General features: G+C 41.5%; 1 protein-coding gene and 2 non-coding genes across 4 annotated transcripts in view; 2 read left to right on the top strand and 1 right to left on the bottom strand.

The window, feature by feature from the left end:
• Nucleotides 1–25184, top strand: part of LOC6497261 (protein sickie) — a 155476-nt gene that overhangs the window by 4326 nt on the left and 125966 nt on the right. For both annotated transcript variants that reach the window (XM_044716266.1, XM_044716268.1), the window contains exon 2: nt 6457–6746. In XM_044716266.1, coding sequence (XP_044572201.1) covers nt 6687–6746 — 60 coding nt within the window. In that variant the 5' untranslated portion in view covers nt 6457–6686. The remainder of the gene's footprint in view (nt 1–6456; nt 6747–25184) is intronic.
• On the top strand, nt 9852–9991 carry LOC6508069. The gene has a single exon (XR_046209.2). It is a non-coding gene; the product is annotated as a U4 spliceosomal RNA (small nuclear RNA).
• Nucleotides 11140–11263, bottom strand: LOC6508072. The gene has a single exon (XR_046208.2). It is a non-coding gene; the product is annotated as a U5 spliceosomal RNA (small nuclear RNA).

A 25184-nucleotide genomic window follows, 5' to 3' on the forward strand; every position in this document is an offset into this window, starting at 1 on the left:
TGTAGGAACGGCAGAGCCAGGGGATCCCGATTCACACGTGGCCAGGGGAGTTGGCCACAAGGAACACAGTACAAATTAGCTCATTTTCCGCTACGCTTGGCTCACGTGCTCGTTAGCATCCTGCCAAAGGAGCTGTAGTTCATTGACCTTTGCCCAGCTTCCTGGGGCTCCTTTGATTTGGTCTCGGGTGGGGCTATTGGGCAGCAGATGTTTGCATTTTGTACTCCTTGACTTTGGACTTCTTTTATCAATACACTGAAAGGAATAGAGTTGAGTAGGAGGTGGCTTTTCAGACATATTTTTAACTAGTAAATGGTGATATAGATCCATACATAAACCAAAATAAAAACTTTAAGGTGATAAAGTGTTAACTCCCAAATGAAGTAGTTTGTATTGGGATTATTTTGTTATTAAATTCCTAAAGTGTAGGTGTTCTAGCCGTAGTCATTGTGGCTAGAACCCTGTCACGTACTCCTGCCAGATGATTGCCTCAAATTGTTTTCGCCCATTTTTTCGAACACATTTGACAGCCGTTTAGCTGTGACAGGAGGTTGGGCCACTTCCAACCAAAAAGGGGGACTACGGAGCATTCTTTTCTTTCGCTTAATACCCAGCTAATACGAAACAAAGTTCTTTGGTGTAATATTGCGAAAAAGTTCTTTAAGGATTCATCTCAACGGCTGGGGGACCTTTCCACACGTTTTCGAATGAGTTTTGTTACATTTGGTGTATTTTTTTGGTTGCCTAGGAGTTTATCTGCTTGTTGACAGCTGCCCAAAGGGAATTAGTTATCAAAAGACGCATAAATCCATTTCCATTTTACAGAACACACAGTCTGGGCTCCATGCCAACCCACTTTCCAGACATGAATAAAATATGAGTGCAATAGAAATTCGAGTTCCATAAAAGTACTATTAAATTAAAAATAATTCAGAGCTTGCTTTAATTCTTAACAGTTTGTTGATTATTTGGTTGGAATTGGAAGAGAACCTGATCCTGACCTTTTTTGTTGGTAACTTATTAGCACTTTTCTAATAAGGCCACAAGAGAGCGTCCATCCGTTGCTCGGGCGACTTTTATGGTCGGCTTGTTAATGCAAATAGCATGCCAAGTGTAATAAAATTATTTCCGGTAGTCCTTTGGCTTTCGTTAAGGCCCCATCTATTCGAATTAGCTTCCCAACAGCCTGCCTTCATTGGCACGCGACGAGGAAGAAAGGCTCTTGATTTACCTGCCTCGAGATAAGTTTTTCGTCTTTGTTTGGCTTTCTCCGGTGTTTTGATTTTTGGCCTGAACGCAAAACATGATAAACATAAATTGAGCCAAGCTGTTGGCCCTGCCAGCTGTACAGGATTCTGGCCACAGGTCTGAGAGGTCTGGGGCCAGGACACGTGTTCCGGGCACTCTGGCATGTAAAGCTATTCCACGGTTCCCCGATTCGACGAGCCCCCTGTTGGACCTGTGACGACCCCTGGTCCCTTGTTTCTGTATCGAGTATGTTTGCATTTTAAAATCCACCCTCGAAAAATCGTTTGCCAACTTCAATTTCAACCGCTGTCATTTGAAGCGAATGGTCCTCCTCGTTGTATTCCCAAGGGCTGTGGGTAACAGTGGGTGAAGGATACATTTTAAAGATACTTTTAAGTATCTATATGATTTAAAATGGATTTTGTCTAAAAAAGACTAGTTTAAAAAGAATAAACTCTTCTGTACTCTACTTCTCAAGGCTCTATAACTCTTCTTTATGGAATAATATTTTAAAATTTGAGACTATTCCCACTGTGCAAGGACTGGAGTTGGTGGCCCTCATGGGAATTGGCAACGGTTGTGTTTTTGTAACCCCATTTGGCCTCCATTTTGCGCGCATTTTGATTTTGGATTTTCCTGCTGCACATTCCAATGGACAGGGACAGGAGCTCAGTGTTGGACATGGAGTGGTGGAGGTGAAGGACTGTCCACTTGTCCACCTGGCCATGGATAACAGCCAAGCGGCTAGCTCTTAGGGCCACACTTGTGTCGGGATAGGTTTATTTCAGTTTTGGTAATTTTTTTATACAGCTTTCGTCTACCGAGTGGCACAGAGTGTTTATAATTTTTTTTTTCCTGCGGCAGATTGTTGCTTTTCTTCCGCATTTTACTCTTCCCAGCGAGAACGGCGAAAAAATTCAATCAAAACACTACAAGCGTAAACAAGTGGGGTAACATTGGGCTCGCATCCTTGTGTATCCTTGTACACCAGCACTTCAATTTAGAGTGCTTTCTTTTCTATCCGAATTTTGGCTCCTTTCTGCCTTTTCCAACCTGAAATGTAAACTTTGTGAGGTTGGGTTTTGCTCTTTTTCAATTTTGTTTGTTTTCTTTAAACATCTGGTATGATATTGTCCTTTGAAGGTTTTCTTCCTTAAAACTATATAAAGATTATATAAGACAATTTTAGATTAAATTTTGAATTAAGAGAGAATACTCATAGTTATAAAAATGTTCTTAGATTTTCAACTTATTGCTAGACACTATGACAGTACATGGATTGCTTCCTTCTATTTTCCTTTCCAATTTATATAAAATATTTTAAATATTTTTAAAATCCTTTCAATAGAGCAACACACCTTCGTCTTATCCCTTATTTGTAATCTTTTCACCTTTGCCCTTCTTGAATTAAAAATCGCAGATGGCTCTTGATGGGCTCGCCAAGTTTAAACTGCCGACTTGGCAGCTTTCCTTCTGTGGGGCCACCCCCAATTTCTCGTACATGCTCCCTGTATCATCTGCCTTATTTTGTCGGAACAGCAGCCTGAATCACCTAACAGCCGCGCTAAGCCCTGGCAGGATTAGGCTAAACGTCCGCTCCTTCCTGCCGAAGTATTCGCACGCGGTTCTGCGGCCTAAATGCGCGCTAAGCCAAAATTACTTGCCAGGAAAAAAAAGCTGTGGAGGCGAAAAGAATTCTGTCCTTGTTATCTTTTGATTTCCTTGAATGCTCTTTGAATTTTTCAATCCTGTTTATTTTCATTTAAAGGGTAAATATTACTGATTTTTAAAGGTTTTCCAGGAATTGATAAAATTTATATTATTTATTGACTAAGAAAGTCTTCAATTCTGACTAACTTTAAGCCAAATTTTTTATTGACCAAATATTTACAAGGTATTCAAGTCTTCCAGTATTTTTCTTGGCTTTTATTGCTGATTGTTTCACTTCCTTTTTGGGATAACAATAAATTTTTATTGGTGTTTCGGCCGCATTTCGGGTTTCCTGGCTTGTTTTTGTTTGTTCAAGTATTATTCGATTCGTTTCTGTCTGCTCGCCGCATTCAGTTATTGATTTTTGTGTAAATTTTCGAATTCCTACGGTTCGGTTATTTTGGTTTTCCTTTTTTGGATTTTTTTTTGCAATACTTGCGGCAATAACTGTGGCTGACAAATGATCTGAACTTTGTCTGAAAGTTTTTTCCTGGCACCAGTTTCAGCTCAAAAACTTTATTTAATTTAATTAAATTGCTTGAGAGCCAACAGTAAAGTTCATTAAGTTTTTCGTTCTTGTTGGTTTTTCTTTTGGGCAGGATCCGTTTGTCAAATTTTCCGACTCCGTCTGGAGCGAGCGAGCCAAGTTAATGTCCCAGAACAACAGTAAAGGGTAATGGGCGGGGTGTTGTAAGCCGAGTTGTGTAAATTGTCATAACTGTGGGGACTTTTTGCAATTAACATCAGCGTCTGCCACTGCCTCCCAACCTGTTGGCCCTGCTCCAGTTGCCTGGCAATCTGTTGCCAGTTTCTGTTTCTTTATTTAGTTTCCCGGGTATTATAGTTGTGGCTGTAAGTGAAACAATTCCAACTAGGACGAGAACTTTCTAACTTGTTGAGGAAACAAATGTGGCCAGACAGATAATTTAGTTATTGTTCTGCTTTTCACATCCACGTCAAGTGGGGCTCAGAGTTTCCAAAGGGCTGTGAAAAACTTATGACATTTTAATCAGCTTTTATTTCCACCTCATCCCCTATTCTGGGTAATTATGAGGGCCATAAAAATGAGTCTAAAAATGTTACTCCTTTTGACACCTTCACCATCAGCGTATTTAAATGCCATAATCCGATTAGTTCAGAAAATTGCATCGCAGTTTAAAACCTTAATAGGATTATTTTAGAGTGTTACAAGCTTACATTGTTTGGATGGGTTGTTTAAATTAAATTATTTTTTAAGTGGTATAAAATATAGATTTTCTCTACTGTTCTCTTTCTTCTTATTATATATACCTTATTGACATTTTTCAGAAAGAATCTTTAAGCCATAAAGTGTGGCTTAGTGTGGCTTTTAATTGAAACTTTTGTACTGCATTCTTTATAATATTCCTCTACAAGTTAGAGTTCCTCTGGGGCCTCTGACGCCACAACTTGGGGCACATTCAACCCGTTGTGCTGGTATGTAGAGGGGGAGGCTCTTCCTGCAACAACTCTTTTTCACTACTTTGTCATAATTTGCAACTGCTGCACTGCATCGTTGCCACACTTGCTTGCCACCTCCCCCCGCACAAGTTGTTCTTATTAACTGCTCAGCCATTTTCAGTTTTCCAGAGAGGAGTTAATAGACCGTGAATAGTAGAAGGGGTATGGGGGGAGGAAGGACTGTCCTAGAATAGGGACGCCGGCAGTGGCAACTTGACTATGCAGTTGCATATCCCTGTTGTCGGGGCCATGTCCTGGCCTGTTGTCCTTTGACTATGTCGCTGTATAATTTATGACTGCTTACTGGCTGCCTGGCACTCAAGCTGTTTTTTGTTAGCCAACACAGGACGATACTGACGGCAGCAGGACCTCAAAGGCTCCGGCCTTAAATCAGTTGCAAATCGATTGATATATGGCCAGGACATTTGCACAAGTCCGACTGCTTTAAGCACTCTGGGGCATTTTCTCAACAAACTCAATTATTGAACAATTTAATTTGGCTGCACTGCTTGACGTGGAGGGTCCTGGGACTTCCTGTTGCTCCTGGCCATCAGACTGCTTCGAGATTAACGTGTTCTCAACACATTTACGTACCTTCCCACACACTCTCTTGGTGTACGTATACATTTCTATCCCATAAGCAGCTAATAAATTCTGGTCGTGCAGCATATGGACAGGAATTTCAGTTCCGTTCGGTTCCATTCGCGATGTCCTGGCCAGGACGACCCCCGCCGCGGGCCAAATATGGATGTTGTTCTTGGCCATGTTGTTGTTTTAGTGAGTAATTAGTGAAATGACTGGAAACACAAACTCAACCCACAATTTATGATCCGGACTGGGATCGCTTTTTGGGCGGCCAATAAAATGCATCATTAATTTTAAAGCTCACTGAAAGTTGGCGATGAAATATGGACAGCATTTTCCTTTTTTCTTTCAAAGTTTGTGGCTTAAACTTTAAAGTTTTCAGCCTTTAAATTTATTTATAAAGTCTGACATAAAAACGGTATCTATTTGTTCATTTTTATTCCTTGATATCCTTTCACAACTGGCTCTTTAGAACGCCAGCTTAACTTTAACTTTACGAGACCATTTCTTATAGCTTATATTGGTTGTAAAATTGCCTGTCTATCCATAAAACTTAATAGGCATTTCAAAATTACAGCTGTTGCTCAACCTTTGGCCTTCGTTGGCCTTCATTTCGTGTTTTAACATTTATGACAGCAACAAAAGTCAATTAGCCATGTTAAAGCGGTAACAGCGGGCTTTAAAGGATCGGAAATGGATGGATTTGTTTTCGAAATGCAGTCTAATTAGTTACTTGAAGCGACTAAGCCCTGATGATGAATACTTAAGTTGCACACAAAGGAAAATGACATTTTGGGGAAAAAGAAGGATTCCGGTGGTTGGTGGATTGTGTACAGCTTAGCGAAAAGTTTGTTCAAGACAAACTTTGAATATTTATCTAAACGGAGATGGCAGACATCGCTTCCAGATACATTTTGAAAGATTTGAATACATTTGGGGAAAGTATAAGATCGACAGTGGCCATCTAGGAGCTTTATTTTTTGACATTTTTGCAAAAAGCATCCATCAGAGTAAGCTATATCCTATATGGTTCTGAGAAATCAATATATCCTGTACCTCTTATCCACCATAATCGATCCTAATTGCATGAATCCAACTGTATTCGAATATCCTCTAAATGTACATATTTGCGTGTGCGTGCGTATTTGTTTCTGCCAGTGCCTCTGGGCCCTGCTCGGTTCTTTGTGCGATTTGGGCTTATAAATTTAGTCAGAGCACGTAGCGTAAACTTGGCAATAAATCCGTAAGGCCAACCTCCGTCTTCGGATCAGCCTCCTGCCTCCTGACTTACACGCATCCCGCTGTGGAACACGTGGCGTATTAACAATATCGACATGAGTAAACAAATGCCCAAGGGGGATCTGGGGAGGATTGCTAAAAGTAATTTACACTTTTCCAACTTGAACTTTATAAACTTTTGCTCTCTTTCTTTAGTCCTTGCAGGAAAAGCACCAAGGAAGCCAGGAGCTCAGGAACAAAAAGGCAAAACATGGACCGGGAAAAAAGTGGAACGACAACAGAAATTAACACAAATGCTTCATAAACTGACATATCTTGATGAACAGGAAGGGCAATGCAAACGGGAACCGGAAGTGCGGCAAACGGCGGGAGACACGTGTTAAGTAGCCTTATCCATAGTCATTATCAGTGAACTGTAAGCAAACATGCCGAACCTCCATCACGTCGACTACAATCGAAAGTATTCCGCCACGGAAACGATTCAGGTGAGTTTCTCTTTTACTCTCAAACGACTATATATAGTACTTTGAGCATTCAAGTCGAATCGCCTGCCAATGGGCATTAAAAAATGGTACTTGAGTGCGATAATTAAAAATAAAACGAACAATTTACGAACCGAGAGCCCGGCACGCGACCCAAGTTGTGGGCGTTACCATTTGTATCTATCCTGGCGATTTTTCACACCCAAGACGGTGTCTCGGGGTCAGGGGGTCAGGGTCCGTTCAATTGGAGACTTCACCTCTGGCTCGCTCCATCGACTTGATGGATGTGCTCAGTCGCTTGGTTGTTTGAGCAGAGCTCAACAAATTAATTGAAGAGTTTTCGTGAATTTTTTTAGCTTAAGAGGGGGGCAGGAAAGCAACTTGGAGCAACCACCCCAGGACACGCCTACTGTCCCGCTAATTGCTGTCATAAATTGTGAACTCAACTTGCTGGGAAACATTCCTTTTGCCAAATTGTTGTACTCTCTAACTCGGGGAAATGGTATAAAAGGGGTAGATTCACTATTCGGAAAGGATTGTAGAAAGGATATTGCAACTCAAGCAGCATCTTAAAGGAACTTTTTTATTTAAATGAATATTTTATACAGGATTTTATGTAGAGTACTTAAAAATACTCTAGGGCCTAGACTCTAGGCTATTAATGTTTATCTTAAAAAAAACCGGAAATGAAAGGTTGTCAATAAACATTAATGTTTCGAACAGGACTCCTAATATTTAATGTGACTGAAGGAACAGTCTGGTACATCTTATAAAGCAATTTAAAACTTTTTCAAGGTAGATTTTTAATAGAACCTTTTTAAAAATGTTAAAAGGGTTTGCCATTTTGTTAGAAACATATGGAAAAAATTTACAAGACTTCGAATTGAAAAGCATCAAAATAATATTATATATAATTTCCCGAGAGCATATTTTATTCGGATTGGTGATACTCCTCCTTAATTTGTTTTGGTTTGAATGTTGTCTCAGCTTTGGCTGTTCCCGTGTCCACTTTCCCCGTTTCCCCCAAAAAGGAGAGGCGCTCAAAAAACACCGTCGGGAAACTCCGTCCTGGCTGCTGTTGCTTTTTATTCCTCGGTGGCGGTTGTTTTGTTTTTGGCTTTATACGTGGCTTCCGGATTCCTTTACTTGCTCCGCCGGAGCGCGATGGCCAGACAAGGGCAGAGATAGTCGGCGGGAAGAGGATGAAGCGGGCTCGTCTCTGAAACTTGATTAAGTAGTTTCCGCGTGTTTTTATTTGCACAATAAAAGCATAACGTTCCTGCTCCCACCCCTGGAGTTGCAACTCCAGCATTAAAGCATAGCCCTGCAAAAAGCGCCAGAGCAAAATGTGTGAAGTGCCTTTCTCCCGGTGTGTGAACCTCCGGTCCTTCAGTACTCTAGTCCTACAATCCTCCACCCCAATCTCCGATTGCCACGCTAGACATTCTGGCTGTTGCTATTTAAGCCGCTATTTTTATGGCTTTCGCGTTGGAATGATAACGTTATGACTCCATTGTGACAAGTCGCGAACGTGGCTTAGTTAGAGTGTCTGGTCCTGCGGGTTTCTATAGAAAGGGAGGACTTTATCCTGGCGCTTCATTCAGCAAATGAAGAGATCTGAATGCGAGGATTTATTATTACATCTGGCCCAGTTTCTGATAAAGAATTTTCATTAAATTGGAAATTATATTCGTAGAATTTTTAATGCCAGATTGTGAGAGGATTAAAGATAATTCGGATTTAAGCTGGATTTAATTTTACGGTTTTAAGCTTTTAATAAAATAATATATTTAAATCCTAATCATCTTAAGTCGTAATGAAATGAATGTTTAAAGCCCTTACGAATCATTTCAAAATCCTTAAATTTCAAGCCCTAATACCCTAAACATCTTACCAATATCGCCTAATGGCCAAGTATCTGTTCGGGCCGAGATGGTGTTGCAAATAGCCACCATATGCCGCTCTATACACCCGCAGACGACGCGGCCCATTAAAAATGATTACAGAAATGCCTTCGCACTCGCCCGCCCGCAAAAGTAATTTCACTTTTCGCCGCATATGCTGCCCGTTTTGCTCATTTTTTCTGTTTTTGGCAAAACAAACAACATAAATATGGATTTCTCATTAAAATGCCAAAGTTATGCCGGCACGTAGTCTCCTGCGAGTCCTTCGAGAGTCCTGCGAGAGCCGCGTCTGCGCATTCACTTTGTTGTGCTTTCGCCAATGTCAATGTCGCTCTCTGGCAGGACTCTCTTTAACATCGGGGTGCTTTCTCTTTTTCCTGCTTTCTTTATATTCCGGCCAAGTCACGTGCTGTCATTGAAGGAATTTCATTGCCGGCTGGGCCGTAAACGAGGAGGTAAGACGGAGCTGGGGAGGCGCCAGCCGGATAGGGCGCTTCTCTTAACACTCAGCCAGGACAATGTGACGCATTTGTCATGAAACGGATTTCCGGTATTGTCGTCGCTGTCTTTGCCCTCCTATATCCCCAATCCCAGTGCCAGGACCCAGGGCTTGCCCCCACGCTCTTGACTTTCCCTTTGGAGAGCTTGTTCAATTTTTTATGACAATGCCGGGGCGAAGCTAAAAGGAACCGGAGCGAAAGACGCAAAAAATAAAGTTTGCCGTGCCCGGCCGCAAAAGTGGCTATTTAGCATTTTAGAGTAGGCGAACATGACCTCAAGGAACCTTACTGGAACCGGGGCGCCCTCGAGTCGGGAGTCCAGAGGCCTCTGAATTTTTCATTAATTGCACTTCGAATGGGGGCGCAAAAAACGACAACAAATAGAAATTTTAATGAGAGAAATTCGACAATGATGGGGGCTAATGATGATAGCCCTAAAAGGGGGTTAACATTTTAAATTGAGGGTTAAACTTGAACTGGAAACGATTCAATTTGTTTGAAAGTAGAGGAATAAACCGGATCTGCATAGAGTGCAATTGCAACCCCTATGATGCATCTAACACCTTCTAGGATATAATGGTTACCCCTCAGGTAGATGATACCCAAAAGTATGCTGCACTTATTGCAATATTGAAACCCCTATAATTCCCAAACAGTTCTAGCACCCGCCGACAGTAAGTCGGCCTACTTTCCAGGGAATAGTTATCTTTGCGCAGCGGCAATATCGTAACCAATGAAGTCCTACTGAGGTGCGATTATTGCTAGTTGAAAACTTTAACCAATACCCCGCCATGGGGACGTGAAATACCGTCCACTACGGCAATTTTTGGGAGCCCGAGAGGGCCAATTAATAATAAATTCCAAATATTCAGAGCTCATCAAAGTGTGTTTATGGCCACGACATTAAACCGAAATCCTGATGAGTCATAAGCGTTTAATGGGTCCATAACTAAGATACTTTGGGCGGCATTAGGACACGTCCTTTCTAAGGAGGTTAACCAAACAAATAGCGCACGAATGGAAAATCATCCTGGGAAACTATTTTCTGCCTCCTCAGCCATTAGTTTCCGGCTCAAGCCCCGAGGAAAGGGTTCGTGGGCATTAGACAAATTAAACTTAATGTTAACTCCCATTTAGCCCGCCGCTCTCCAGCCACTTCGGAATCCCACTCCTGGCTAAATTACAATAACCGCTCTGTGAATATAAATGTCTGTTTGGGGGCAAGTCCCCAAACCGAGTCGAACCGTTCCTGACCGAAAATTACTGCCGCAATTTATGTTTATGTGACTCGGAACTTTTTTGCGAGAAAGATTCTTGGTTTTTTTTATAGTTAAAGTTCGACAGGGGGAGGCAGGCCACGCCTGAGTCTGGAGCCTTTAACTTGTATGTAAATTTACTGCTTGTTAGTTTTGTTCGGCTTAGGATAAACTTCAGTCGAGAGCCTTTTTTTGTGGCAGGAAAGGAAGCTAATTCAGAGACTCACAGAAAAAAAGGTAAGATTTCTTGGAGCGGAACGTTGGTCAAACTCTGGAGACTGTCGACTCTGTCAGCTGGCTCGTTTGCCTTTTTATGAACTAAGCAAATGTGATTCCGAACCGACCCATGACCCCGAACATATTTCATTTTTTACGCTTAGCCTACTTTTTGTCAATGCCGAGCATGTAGCACTGATTTGGACGGTTTTGGGGCCCTTTTCCTTGGTCTTTTTCCAATTTATGCGTTATTTATGCAAAACAATCCGGCATTGATGAAGATGCTCTTCGAATAAAGCCCAGGGAGACCGAGAAGAGTCCTGGGATAGCCCAGATAAAATAATTCAATTAAAATTTATTGGAAGAGGTGTTGGGAGAAAAGCTTTGAAATCGGTCCCTTTGAGACATAATCGGGAGGGACTTGGACTGAATTCAGAACAGGCTTGCTCCGATTTAAAGAAAATTCTATCAGGAAGATAGATGACAATACAAACTACTAGTTTAAATTTATTTATTATCGGGCCCCGCAAGCAGCAGGGCCCTATCAAAAAATTGAGTCTAGACTCATTAGTGTGTCCCTCTCCACGGAAATCTTTAGTAAAAGGCGAAAGATTTATTCGACAATTGAAGAGAAACCAGAGTTGTGACATATCACAAATTGTTAACCCTATAGCGCTCCTGGTCGTCATAACTAGTTGAGAATTATAGACGAGCCTCCAGGTAAGACAACCCCTTATATTGGCAATACCTTTTTCCTACCTGAGTTTTCCTTGAACTGCAATATGCAGAAGGGATGAAAGTTCAGGCCTTTTTCCCATTCATGAGCCTGGAGATCTCAGTCTGATGCCTGTTATTATCTTCCTCAAAGCGAAATGATAGAAAAGAAATGTTCAATATCTTTTCACAATCAGTTGAAGTGTTAGAAGTTCCACCTTCGCCCAATATTTCAGCCCACCTGATTGATAAATTTTCCACTCTATTTAAGCCCTCCCAGTCATTGAGTTGTCAAAAGCCTCTGTATTTGGCCACTCCTCAGGTCTGCCATTGTGGGGCAATTTTTGTAAAACATGCAAATTCACTGACAGCAGACGGATGTCCTGGCAGAAGGAGGAAAAAAGCCACTGCTGACGTTGCTAGTGGGCTCTTGCTTCGGATTTTGATTCGATTGGGCGGGGACGATTTGCTTTCTAGTTCTGGCAAATTGTTTTGGGCTGCCTTGTTGGCTCCATTCCATTGTCAAGTCGTTTGGAAAATTGAAATGATTAATTGTTTGTTGGCACTTGTCGCTGGGTGTCTGGCTTAACTGAATTGATTGCCCCACAAGCTCAAAGTTGAAAAATCAAAATAGGTTTCATTGACAGCCGTGGATTTGATTTCATTCGGTTCTTTCCTTGAGCGACAAGTATTTGTCAGAATTATCAAAGGAGATGGATACTGAAATCCTTCTGGATTTGCATCAAATCTATCAATGAAAGTCCGTATTTTTCAGTTGTCTTTGGAAGCTTAAAAAGAGGAACAAGATTTTTGGGGATTAAAGTTTTAAAGGTTTCATGCTGCCGCAACATTAAATATATTTGAATATTATTTTTATATAACTATTACCTATTTTTCTCGCTTATATATGGAAAGGATTCCCTTCTCCAAATAAGTATAATTATGACATAATGCATTACAATTTTTCTCAAAAATATTTCAAAATCTTCTTTATTTATTATTAAATTGTAGAATTTGGAATAATGAGGTCTTACTCTGCACTTATTTCTATATTTTATTACAATTTGATTAACAAACTTAGCTTCTAGCTTTAAAATATTTGGTTTGTGTCTTGGATTTTCAGCGGAGGTCCTTTGAAGGATATTTACCATTATTTATTATTCCCATCTGGGAAGTAGGGATTTTATTGTCGAGGACTTATACCTATTCATGGTTGGGATATTGTCGGTAAAAGGACATTGGGAAATTTTATTGTTGGTTTGAAAGTTCGAAAAAATACATTACCAAGGATGTAAAATGTAACTAAAAATGTATGTTGGTTATTTATTTTAAAAGTATGGGAATTAGCTCGAAATAAGCTACTAATGGACGTGGCTTGAGTGAAATGTTTGAAAACTGTTCCAAGCCACCATCATATAGCCATTAGAGATTCTATTAAAAATAAGTATACGACACGTGGTTAAAACACTATTTAATAAAAAATCACATATTTCAGTCTGAAATTTTCAGACTTTGAAATCGTGTTTTTAAACTCAGAATCATAGAAAACTTTAATTATCTTAAAATAAAAAAGGTCTCCAGCATTAGCCTTTAGGAGAATTAAACGAAATACAATTTATTTTACCCTTTTTAAAAAAATAGTCGTAAATAGAAAGTTTTGGCTTTTACCTTGTTTTATCTATGTCTATTTTCAATGTCTTTCATCGTTTCCGGATTTCCACTTTTTTGAGCAAGTCTTTTCATTCCAAAAGCTTTCTATCTACGCTTTGCATAAATTTTCACTTTGTTTTTATCAAAGTCCGTCCTTAATTCTTCTTCCGCGTGTTTTTTTTTGAGTCGCCTTTGCTTTTGTTTTGCCCATGTGCCCGAGATTTTTCTATTGAGATAATATTTTGTTGTCGCTGTTGCCTTGTTTTTTAATCCTTTACCCAATGACTGCGACAACGGAGGGTCTCTTTTTGCCTCGGTACGATGTCCTGTGTCCTGGTTGACTGCATGCACGCGACGCGACTCGACGAGACTCGACTCGACGGACATTTTATAGTTATTGCTCCCAAAATTCCCTAGATGGTTTCAGCCATTTTCTATGCCATTGGGGTTTTATTTTGTTTTGAGTGAATGTGCAGGTCCGTACCATGAAAATTACAGCTCTATTGTTTTATAGTCGCAGCGGGGAGTTATCAATGCATAGAAATAGACACACGATGAACAAGTTATGAGCTCTATGGGGCTGAGAAGGATGTTATTTACATGGGCTTTCTTGGTTTATTGCAGGGGCTATAATTGTATACAGTGTCAGTCTAGTCAGTCTAAAAAAAACGGCTTAAAGTTTATAAATGAATAATGATCTAGTATGGGACAGATCTAAAAGGATAAAGGATAGACGGACTATGATGGACGGACTTATACGAACTAGAGTCTCTAGCTCTAAATATTTTGAAAGAAACAGAAATTATAAACCTTTAAGACTTTGGTACAAATTTATGATGTTTTTAGAAATAGATATTATAATTTCCATGAATAATTATTAAAGAAGACCTTAGAGCTCTAACATATTTAAGAAATCTTAAAACAAATGCCAGTTTCTTTTAAAATCGTTATTTTTTTTATGAATTATTAACTCTTATGTTAAGATGAAAGAAAGCCCTGAAGTGTTTTAATTTTTAATCAGGCATTAATGTGCTCAATAATCAAAAATTGTATTTTCTCACACGTTTCCAAGAATGTCCTTTATTTGAGTAAAATTCCCTTGGTACTGGAAAATATCCTTCATGTTGCCTCTCCCCTTACCAGTGGTGACGTCACGAACCAACCTGTTAAACCTGTCCCATTCAGTGTGAAACAGAGCAAGGACCTACTCCAAGGATAAACAAATTCCAAGCATGCAAAGGAGAACACTTCCACGAAAGGGGAAAAAGTCCTTCAACCCTCGGCCTGGTGGTGCATTGAACCGAAGCCGGCTGGCGGAAATCCTCGAAGGCTAAGGTCAAATGCATTCGGCGGGGGAGGATATACCGGCTAGGACTTCCAGTGAGCGGCGAAAAGTCCTTGGGAAATTCCCTCGTCCTTTGGTGGCCGCTGTTGCTGCTGTTTTGGCTTTTGGCAGTCAGTGCTTATTTGACGGTGGTGGCGCGCACTTCGTTACCGCGTTCGCCAGGATATTTTTTAGAACGTGGTGTCGGGTTCGTAATTTTTTACGTCTTTTTCGTGAGTGACTCGCGGGTCCTGGCCAAAAAGAAACCTCACATTCTTTACCAACTGTGGATTATCATAAAGAATGCTATCATTTTTCTCATCGCCAGAGACTTGCTAAAAAGTGATTTTCGTAAAAATATTTATATTCATATGTACATACATGCGTGAAGTTGCCAGTGAATTTGCTATGCAAACAGTGCTAGGAGTTCGCGACATGAGCCACACTTTATGCATAGGAAATTAGCCCCCACCGGAAGCCACCAGGCCGCCATTTAACCCTCTCCACGAAAAAAATGTGAAAAAGAAATGCAAAATGCGAAAAGCGAGAGGCACAAAAAATCATAAATGCCAGAACACATTCGCAAGGATAAACACGAGTCAAAATAATCATAACCGCCACCACACAGGACATTGTCTATGAATGTCGGTTTGCTGTTTTGGCACCGCCGTGACTTCCGTTTCCTGTTTTAATGTTTACTTTATGCCAGGACGAAAACACACATTTCTATCTCTCTCTGCCTTTCTCACTCTTTCACATACATGTGCCAGGATTTTTTAGCTAATGTAGTGGCATTTTAGGCGCCAAGATATAATAGATAATAAAACGTAATGTCGTCCTTTTGGCTTAGTACCCGGAACGGGAATGTTGCGTTTTAAGGAAGTACCCCTAGGCCGTTCAGTGCGTGTCCTGGCTCGATTATTGCGCTTGTGTGCGTAATAAAAATCATTCGAAGAAAATCTCTCGTACGCCCCCAAAAGAATGTATCAAGAAACAACAAGCCATCGTCATGTCTTGAATTAGATTGGATGATGTGCCATAATGAGGATCTGGAAGGGCGTTCCAGTGGGCGTTGGATTTGCGAAGAAGGATATGGCTGTCAAGTATATTAATTTGTAGAGTATAGGAATGTGCTTTCTGGGTTAGAGGACTGAGAAAGGCTTAAGTTGATCTCTGGGTTTTACCATTATATTTTTATAACTTTATTTTGACAGTTGTTCTGATAATATTTCTGCTCCATATCTCCTTTTTAAATGACTGTTATTTATGCTGTGCATTTATCATTCCACTATTTAATTATGCAAACCAAAATCGAATTCAATTGTTGATTAGTTAATTGAAAGCATTACACTAGGCTTTAGAGCTTTTAGGCCCACGAGTGTCTGCTGTTGTGATTAGATAGTACATATCATAAATATCGAATGTGTGTTTAATACATGTTGATTTATTAAACATCCTGTTTGTTTAAAATTTCAAACAGTTTGTCCGAATTTAATGCAATCGATAATAAAATCCTCTGCTTATATAAACCAGAGATGCTTCTCGCTTAAGTTCACATGATTTTTCCCTTGGTTATCCGACGGAATTTATTTATTCGCGTGTGTTTGTCTTACTTATTATGCGGCAAATGTTGTGTGGCTGCCGTCAGTGGAAGTGAGCACAAGAATAAAACGTGTTTGTCTAATTTTCTGGGAGGCAAACTTTTATGGACGTGTTGAGCAGCACAAAATCTTCTTAAAGTTTATAGCACACGAATATGTTTTCACACAATCCTAAGAAATCCTTTGAAGAGAAATGCACAACTGGGAATATGAAGCTTGATTATCTTTTAAAATTTTAATACATTTTTAAAGTAAAATTTCCCCAAGACAATTGGTAGCTTTGAACCTCAAAAATCTACTAAAATAAAAAGTAATAGTTTCAATGAAAACTTAAAGAGTTCTTAGCATGAAACTCCCCAAAACTAGATCCCCAGACGACACACATTTGCCAAGCTTTCCGGATAATTTAATCATAAAGCCCATACTATAAAGTTCCCTAAGCTTATGGAACGCAGTATCCTTACATATACTAGAGAGACAAGCAAGTACAATTCAATATTCAACTCGTAACAATTAAAGGCCCCATCCTAGCGTATGGTCGTCCCCAACTCCCCCCGGGATGTGCGTTGTGTCCCACTGTTCCTGATACTCCTCTCACTTCCGGCGTAACCGGAAGTACTCAAGCAAGCATGTAAGGGAAAAAAAGACCAAACAAATCCAAAATAAACAAAAATGTTGCCAACAAAAAGAGAGCGAGGAGCAAAAGGACCAAAAGGACTCCCAAAAAAAAAAAGAAGAAACAAGCTGTGTGTGAAAAAGAAATGCTTACGGAGCGGAAATTAAGACCCATTCCAGTGAAACGTGCCACGCCCCCCAAAACAAAGCTGCCAAAAGTTCGTAAACAAACACATGTCTCGACTGTCTACTCGCCCCCTCAGCCCCCCCTGACCTGCCCAGTGTATGTGTGTAAACAATCCCAAACATATCACATTTTAATCCGATGTAGTGGAAAATTGCGCCATGCGAAACAGCATCACTAGGAGCACCCGGAGCCGTAGCCAGAGCAGGAGCCAGAGAAGACGGGGAAAATTGTTTTCCTCGCACTGTGAAATCCTAAGAATTGATTGTACGCAATTTTTCGTCCTTAGCGGATTAGTGAAGACACGTAATAAGTTGGGGAGAATGTCTTCTCCGCTTACGTAATTAAAAACACGCCGAATGGAAAGTTCAATGGGAGTTTGTTGTTATATCCTTGTTAGCAGCTTTCAAGCTTTCAAGCCATTTATGTTAATGGCTTTCGTGCACCTGGCAAATCCTTACAAATGTCCTGCTCGTCCTCCTTATTCTCCTATTCTCAAATTGAATAGTCCTCGTTGCGTCCGTGAGTCCGTGGTCCGTGTGGTGCTAATTTATGAGCTTGAGGCGTGACCATATGGTTGCACATCCGTCTGAAAGGACACTTCCCCCTTGACTATTTGACTGAATTTATGAAGTTGGAAATATGCTTTTGGTGTCCAGGACGACAATGAGTTGGAAAATTGTCCTGGGGACCACTCCCGGGGACTAGAGGTAGATTTTAACTAAGTGTAAATTGTATGCGACTTGGCTTATTAATATGCAAAGTCATTTGTTATTTTGGGGAGTGAGTTCCTGGCCACTTTGTTAATGAAGAAACGATTTCTCAGAAGAAAAAGGTATGCCAGATCCTAAGATCCTTCAGGAATTTGTATAAATATTCATATATATTTTCTGCCTAATTTCGATTGCGGCCACAGCTTGTTAATATGTTTTTAATAAATATTTATATTTCATGCTTGGCTTTATTCGGTAACATTAAAATTTCCAATTTCTCTGCCTAGAGCATTTTGCTGGAAAATCGTTTTTATTTTTTTAAGATTGTTTTTTTTTTGGTCGCTCTTCCTTCGTCCTTCTCATAAATTGTCCATTGCTGTCATACTTTTAGGCATTTAATAAATTTTATGACTCAGTCGGCGGATGAGAGGTGGGTAGGTTGTTTTAAGGTTGCTTTGCTTTCTTTTTTAATAACATTCGACGTCGTCCCCGCTGCTTTTTCGCATTTTCCTCATCTTGTTCGCCGTTGTCCGCCTGGGGATATCCTCCGTCTCCTTCGGAATCCAGTCTCCTGTCTCAGGACTCGTGTTCTTGGTTTTTCTCCCCCTAGTTACTGCTCTTCGAATTGCAAATATGGGTATTTATGCCGCTCATCCCCCGCGCCATCTTTTCGGCTCCGGCTCCCCGAAGTATGCAACAATCTTTTATATGAGTTTATTATGTATGCTTTCACTTGAAACACACAATTTCCTCAAGCGATTTCCGTTTTCCCCGCTTGATGGCCCTTATTAAATTGTGGAACTCCCACGCCCCGCCTATAGTGGCACGCCCCCTCTGGCCCCTCATTATCCCCACTGCCGCCCACTGCCGCACAGGCGGCTCGTTAAGTAACGAAAATATGATGACTGCTTGCAAATTGCGCTTTAATTGAATTGCACATAGATTCTACTTTCCTTATTCTTTTTTATTTTTGTTCCCCTTCTCAGTTTGAGCAGAAGTTGTGTGGCTTTGCCACGCCTACCACGCCCCCACAACTTGCAGCATAACTCAAAAGTCTTTAGAAGTGTTTCAAACTGTCGTATGCATTGTAGTTGTCTCTTTTCCAACAAATTCTTTTTGCCACTTTATTTCAGCCTGGCAGAGGACAGAGTCCTGGCAAGGAGTGTGAATTTTTTGGTTATGGAATGCTTTTGTTAGAGTTAATTATATTTTGGGTATACTTATTCTCGAGGGAAACTTTCCGTTGAAAAGGAAATTAAACTTTGGCTTTCAAGTTAATTTAGAGATATAGAATTTATTTTTGGTATAGTATATCTTTACTAAGGTAGTTGCTTTATAAAAGAGTCATTTAAGTATAAATAGTAGATATTTTATATATAATTTTTTATTAATTTCCTCATCACATTTTATAGTTTATTAGTAACTACAATTTAATTTTAAAATTCCCTTGAAGAGCATTAGAAAGTCTTGCTAAACCTTTGATTTCTCTACGATTTCTGAATCTCTGTGTAATATGCTTTTTTGTTTGAATAACATTTTAGGTTCGGTTGGTCGTTTTTTTGTTGGAATAAAAGCTGCTGAAAGAGAGAAAGAAAGCCGTGCACTTTTCTAAGTGGGTTTGTGTGAGAAGTGAATCGAGAAAAGTGGGGAAAACGGGCCAGAAGGGGGCTGGGGGGTGGTCAACTTACCAGCAAATCAAAAGCATTTCTAACCAAGTTGGCAGTGAAGTTTGCACAGCGTGCCGAGCGCAGAAAGCGCCACGAAGGGAGCTGAGATTGAGTGCAAATAAAATGATGTCATGAAGTGGGTGGCTGGGATGGTTTTTCCCGAAGGTTTTCTTTTTTTTTTTTGGGATGGAGTGAGGAGGAGGAGTGGTGGAGCTAAAAGCGCCGCAATGCATGCTCCACTTTATTTCAGCTATCAACTCGTAAAGTTTGCGGCTTCATAGCCGCCAGAAAAACGCAGGGCGTCCTTGTGGGTGGCGACTCCCTTATAGATTTTTTTTCTCTAAACTGAACTGGAAGAGACCACAGCAGCAGGCAAAGCTGCAATTACAAGTTGGCAACTGAGTTGGGTGAGTGTGGCACAACTCAATGCACAAATCTTGACAAGTATTTTGTCAACTTTGACTGCCGGCGCAGCAGAGACCAGAATCAGATGAAGTGGCACACAAACTTCAACCTCAAAGCAAAAGTGTTGAACTTTAAGTCCTGCTCGGTGTCTAACTCCTTGATATTTTCTTCTATTTTTGCTCCTCACTCACTGTGTGAGTAGCCATAGAAACCGAAAGTGCCAGGGATTAGGTGATGTTTGACGAAGTGCATTGACTTACTGCGGCTTTGAGGTGGCTTATAAGCTCAAGAGGCTAATGCGTTTTGTTTTATTTATGATTTCATGAGTCTGGATTAAGATGAAGAGGCGCAATAAGAAGTATACATATCTAGGGCCACATAGAAGTATTCTAGTTATTGCTATACATCAAACGCATTTTCCAAAAATTTTTTTCCAAGAATTTTGACAAAAAATCTAAAAAATAATTTGCTTCTAGATTTTGATGCAGATTGACTGGGAATCGATCCACAAATCGTTTAAGGTATTCCGCTTAAGAATCGGATTATTATTGGAAAAGATATGGCCATCGCTGGGGCCCATATTGAAGCTCCATACACTTTTCTAGATTTTGAAGGGGATCCTCCAGGAATTTTGACAAAAAATCTAAAAAATAATTTGTTTTTAGGTTTTGATGCAGATTGAAAGGGAATCGATCCACAAATCGTTTAAGGTATTCCGCTTAAGAATCGGATGATTATTGGCAAAGATATAGCCGTCGCTGCGGACCACATTGGGGATCCATGCCCTTTTCTAGATTTTGAAGGGGACCCTCCAGGAATTTTGAAAAAAAATCTAAAAAATAATTTGTTTCTAGATTTTGATGCAGATCGGAAGGGAATCGATCTACAAATCGATTAAGGTATTCCGCTCCAGAATCGGATGATTATTGGCAAAGATATAGATTTGGATAGGTGCCATATATGTGTCTGATATAAATATGGGTTTTTTGAAGGGTTCCGTTTTTATCTGTTGCCTCACCCTGTCATAGCTAAGCTGAATAATCAGTCTTGGCTATCGACTCTAACTTTCGCACCATTTTTTGCCACCCTTGTGGGTGTCGCTTCTTTGGCACTGGCACTAATTAACTTGATTCAGTATTCGAGGCTGCCATTGCCTACTGCCATCTGCAATTCAATTAAAAATTAACATTTTAATTGCAAATTACTTTATGTACACTTTATGGGGCAACGTACACAGGCACTGGGCAGAAAACTCCACTTAAGTGGAGTAACTTCTTTCTTCTGCCACCTGCAACCGATTCCAAACGAGAGGAGCACAAAGAAGAAGAAGAACCGGAAGTGGCTGAAAGAAGAAGAGCTGAACAGGAGCTGTAGGAGCAGCAGCAGCTCATTTCATGGCATTTAATTTTATCATGCGCCAACAATTATGCAACTTGTTGGTTCACTGGTTTCCCGGCCAGGTCCAAGTCCAGGCCGTTTTCAATTTGTTGCCAATAAAACTTTTTCCATTTCGGTTTTCCTCGCAGTTGTTGTCCAAATTGTTCTTTTCTCTGCCTCGTCATAGTTTTGTGAGTGGCCAGAAAAATAAAATAAATTAAAGTTTTATACTAAAGCCTAGAGTCAGGGTGAGATAATCACATTTTTGGCAAACAAATGGTATGCTTTTATTTAAGTTTTTTACTAAGTTACTAAGCATTTTTAGCTTGAAGATTTTTCACCATTCCTAGTCCTGTGAATTTTAAGTTCTGTGAAAATAAAGTGAACCACTTCCTTTGTTCATTTCAATTTCCACTTAATAAATTCCTGGGACCATTTGCTGTCAATTTGTTCTTGATATCTCCGTTATGTCTGCCATTTCTTGTGCAATTGTTGCACATTTTTCCATCCGAACTCCGGAGCGGGGGAAAATTGGAAGGAAAACTGAGCTTAATCAAATGTGAAACTTTAGTGAGCACTTGATATGCATTTTCGAATTGGATTTCTTTTTCACATTCTGTCGCACACACCCACATTTTTCCACCTGAATACAAAAAATAAAATTTAAATGCACCTTTTTGTACCTGTGGCTACCAGCAATTCGAGTATTTGGAATGTGTTTAAAAGAATTTATTTTATTTCCGATTTATCCAGCCGAAGAGGGATCAATATATTTCATTTCCTGCTTCAGGCTTCCGGAAGAACTTCAGGCTTTAAAAGAATTTGCACTTTAATGTGGCATTTTTTGCTTACGCCTCTTCATAACCCTTGAAATTGCGGCTCTCCTGTTAATTGCTTTTGCAGACAAATTATAAAAACCTCGACTTTGGCATTGTTTTGGGATGCGGCACCCCGAAGCACTTCAAAAACAGACAAAACCACGACGTAACCATGACCATGACTTTGCCCGCAAAAACAACAAACCGACAAAAGGAACTTTTTGCTTTCTTTTTTTCTTGTTTGTTTTTTTTTTTGTTTGTGACGCGATGGGTCAGTTTTAATTTAACTTTGACATGCATCAGCTCAAAAATCCAATTACAACACAAATGTACACAGAGGGAGTGAGTGAAGGTCCTTTTTTGCGGAGGGGTCTTTTCGGTGGAGAGACTAGAAAACCCATTAACGCCTTTTTCCCCTTCATAAAGATGAAGATTTATGAAACCATTAATTTGGCCAAAACGCTGAAAAAATGTTCTGAAATATCTAGAGTGAGAAAGAAGTGCTAAGACCTTTGAAACAGTGATGAAATCCTAAAATGTCCAGACCAGATCGCAATGCCAACGAGGAAAACCATCTGGGCGCCAAGCCCAAGGCCCAGACTTCGGCCCAAAGGATACTCCATGACAACTACATGGAGCTGGAGTTCGTGGCTCCGGAGTCGTCCACCAGGTTCCCGGATCTTCCGGTTAGCTATGCCACCAGCTTGGTGGTGGGGCCACCCCCCTACCGCGACCCACCCCCACCGACTCCGCCTCCCTTGTCTCAGATGCCCTCGCGCCTGCTCCACTCGGCCCCGAATACTCCCAGTCGGGGCAAGGTCGTCCTTAGCAAAAAGGAGCGCAAGGAGCTGGGCAAGCAGCTGGGCATAGACGAGGCCTCCATCCTGGGCACCAGCAGCAGCAGTGTCCAGTCTAGTCCCTACAAGGGACGGGTGAGCGAGCTCAAGAACTGCATTGCCCGAGGACTCTTTGCTACGTTGCACCGCGGCTCCCAGAAGTCCTTGCCACAGGCGGAGGAGCGTGTAGTCAGCCATGAGATCTCTCCACCGCCTCCTGCTCCTGAATCGGCCAATAATAATGAAGATGCCGCCGACTACTCCGAGAAACTAAAGAATCTTCCGGTGCGGCAGCGGAAGGTGGCCACCTCGCATATGGAGAACTACTGTCTCTTCGATCCGGTGGACTTCATCAACGAGAAGGCGATGCGGTATCCCAGCTCCAACAACCACGGCCTGAGGGATCCCTTGTTTAGTTCCAGACAGCATTTGGTATGCGAAGACGAAGACGAGCTAGTGCCGGAGGTCATATACGACAACGAGGAACTGGAGCTGGAGGAGACCATCATCATAGAGACATCGGCTCTGCCGGAAGCCGAAACAGAGGCTGATCCAGGAGCAGATAGCTCCCGAATTCTGGCCAGCTTCGATCATCATAACTACTTTGTCATCGAACCGGGTGGTGAGCTGAGCATGGACATTGGAATTCCCAATCCCTATACCAACGAGCAGCTGGTGAACGCCAAGCTGGAGCAGCAGAATCTGGAGAAGCTCTTCAGCGAGCTGGAGAACACCAGCACCAGCATGTCCAACAGCCAGGAGTCCAAGGACACTGAAACCACATCCACTGCCCTGGTGGAGTCATCCACTTCCACCAACTCTAACAGTTCGGCCGGCAGCTGCTCTTTGGCCAATCCCGGCCAGCAATCGGTTAAGAAGAAGCTGACCTTTCTGAATCTCTCGCCCTTTCGGAGTGGCAAGAAGAGCGGTGGCAAGTGTGGTCCCCCCGACCAGCAGCGCGCCATCTCCGAGCTGGTCAGCACGGATCACATGTTGCACTTGCAACAACTGCTGCTGGAACAGCGCAAGGACCAGCGATCGCACACGGTGCCTGCGGAGTCCAACTATGTTCTGTTTAATCCCGGTCCGGTGCCCAGTCGCCATGTCCAGTACAAGATCCGGAAGCCGCGGCCCTTGTCCACGCACAGCGATGCCGACAGTGGCTTCCTGTCCCCCTGCTCGCCGGACGAGCTGAAGGCCAATCCGGCCATTCTGGTGCTGCAGCAGTGCGACAGTGTTCAAGGATATATGGAGGTGAGTTGTCTAAAGTTTGAAAGTTTAATTAACAATTTCTAGCAATGTAAGGTTAAACATTTTGTTAGGAAGAATAAATCCTAGCTCTTACCATTAAAACATCCCACAAAACAGTCCCAAAGAAGTTTAACAAATGTTACGAATCCATTGGCCACCCCTTATGGCTTATTTTTTGGGTCTTTATGACCTCCATAATATTCCCAGAGTATTAAAACAGTCATATATATTTTTTTCTTTGGTAAGAAATAATCTTAATGCAAGTCCTGGCATTAACCAGGACGCAGCAGGCCACATCAGCCTTATCTATGTGTATAATTTCCTATATCTTAAGCCGGTAATCATTGCGGGCTGTTTCCGATGTCGCACTTGTCGCCATTTGCCGGCTCACTTATCTTAACGAGCGAGCAACTTAACAAGTCTTATTATGCATCTTGAAGCACCCCAGGGGAGGTGTTAGCTCAACCCCCTCGTCAGCCCAAAAACCACCCTCCCACCCACACCCAAACCCAGAACGCAAGGACGCCCAGGACGAATGTCAGCTTCGTACTCGGTTTCGATTCGTTGGGTACGAGTATAAATTACCGAAAAACACCCACGAAAGTGCAGTTCCAAAACAGTGCATTGCGAATTACTCTCTGAAATTTTTGTTATCCTTCGGGGGATGAGGATTTTCCGAGGACCTACCCATGCTATCCTTTAGCTTCAGTGCGAGTCGCAGCTCCTGTGTTTCGAGTTGCCTCTGGGGAGCAATCAATCGTCGCGTATTCACTGCTCGCTTCATTAGTTCCTCTCCTGCCGAACATTAGTTTGATTATGTGCAGGTCGAGAAAGACACTGGAGAAAGCCGGGCAAAGCCGGGGAATGCCGGGGAGAGCCGGGCGGGAGAAGGTGGAGAAAGCCGGAAACAACAGTACCAAACCACACACACCAGCTGTGCTTGCATCTTAGCGACTTTTAATGGAATTGAATTAAAATTGTTGCCATGGTGCTCCTGAGCACTCTTCACACGGGGTGTACTGAATTTTTGGGTGGAACTCCCCCCAGCTGGCTGGCCGCAGGCATTTTCTATCATTTGCAAATTGAAAATGTACGCTGTAAATTCTTGCTTTGAGGCAAGTTGCCGAAAAAGCAGAAACAGAAAAAATAAACCCTGAACAAGCAGAGAGTGGTTGAAAGAAACCGCCTTTCCAGCGCATTTCCTCTTCGGGCTATTTTTTGCTGTCTGGGCCATCTAATGAAACGACGACAGGGCATCAAGTGAAGCCCACTTTTTGGCCCACTGGAGTGGCCTGCAAAGTGTCAAGTGCATTGCTTTTCATATCGTTATGGGATCGGAGAGGTGGAGGTGGCTGAAATGGATGGAGTGGATGGATGGAATGGACTGGACTGGCAGTGAAGGCTCCACCA

The sequence above is a fragment of the Drosophila ananassae genome, chromosome 3R (genome assembly GCF_017639315.1).
Source record: "Drosophila ananassae strain 14024-0371.13 chromosome 3R, ASM1763931v2, whole genome shotgun sequence".
In the NCBI taxonomy this organism is placed as follows: domain Eukaryota; kingdom Metazoa; phylum Arthropoda; class Insecta; order Diptera; family Drosophilidae; genus Drosophila; species Drosophila ananassae.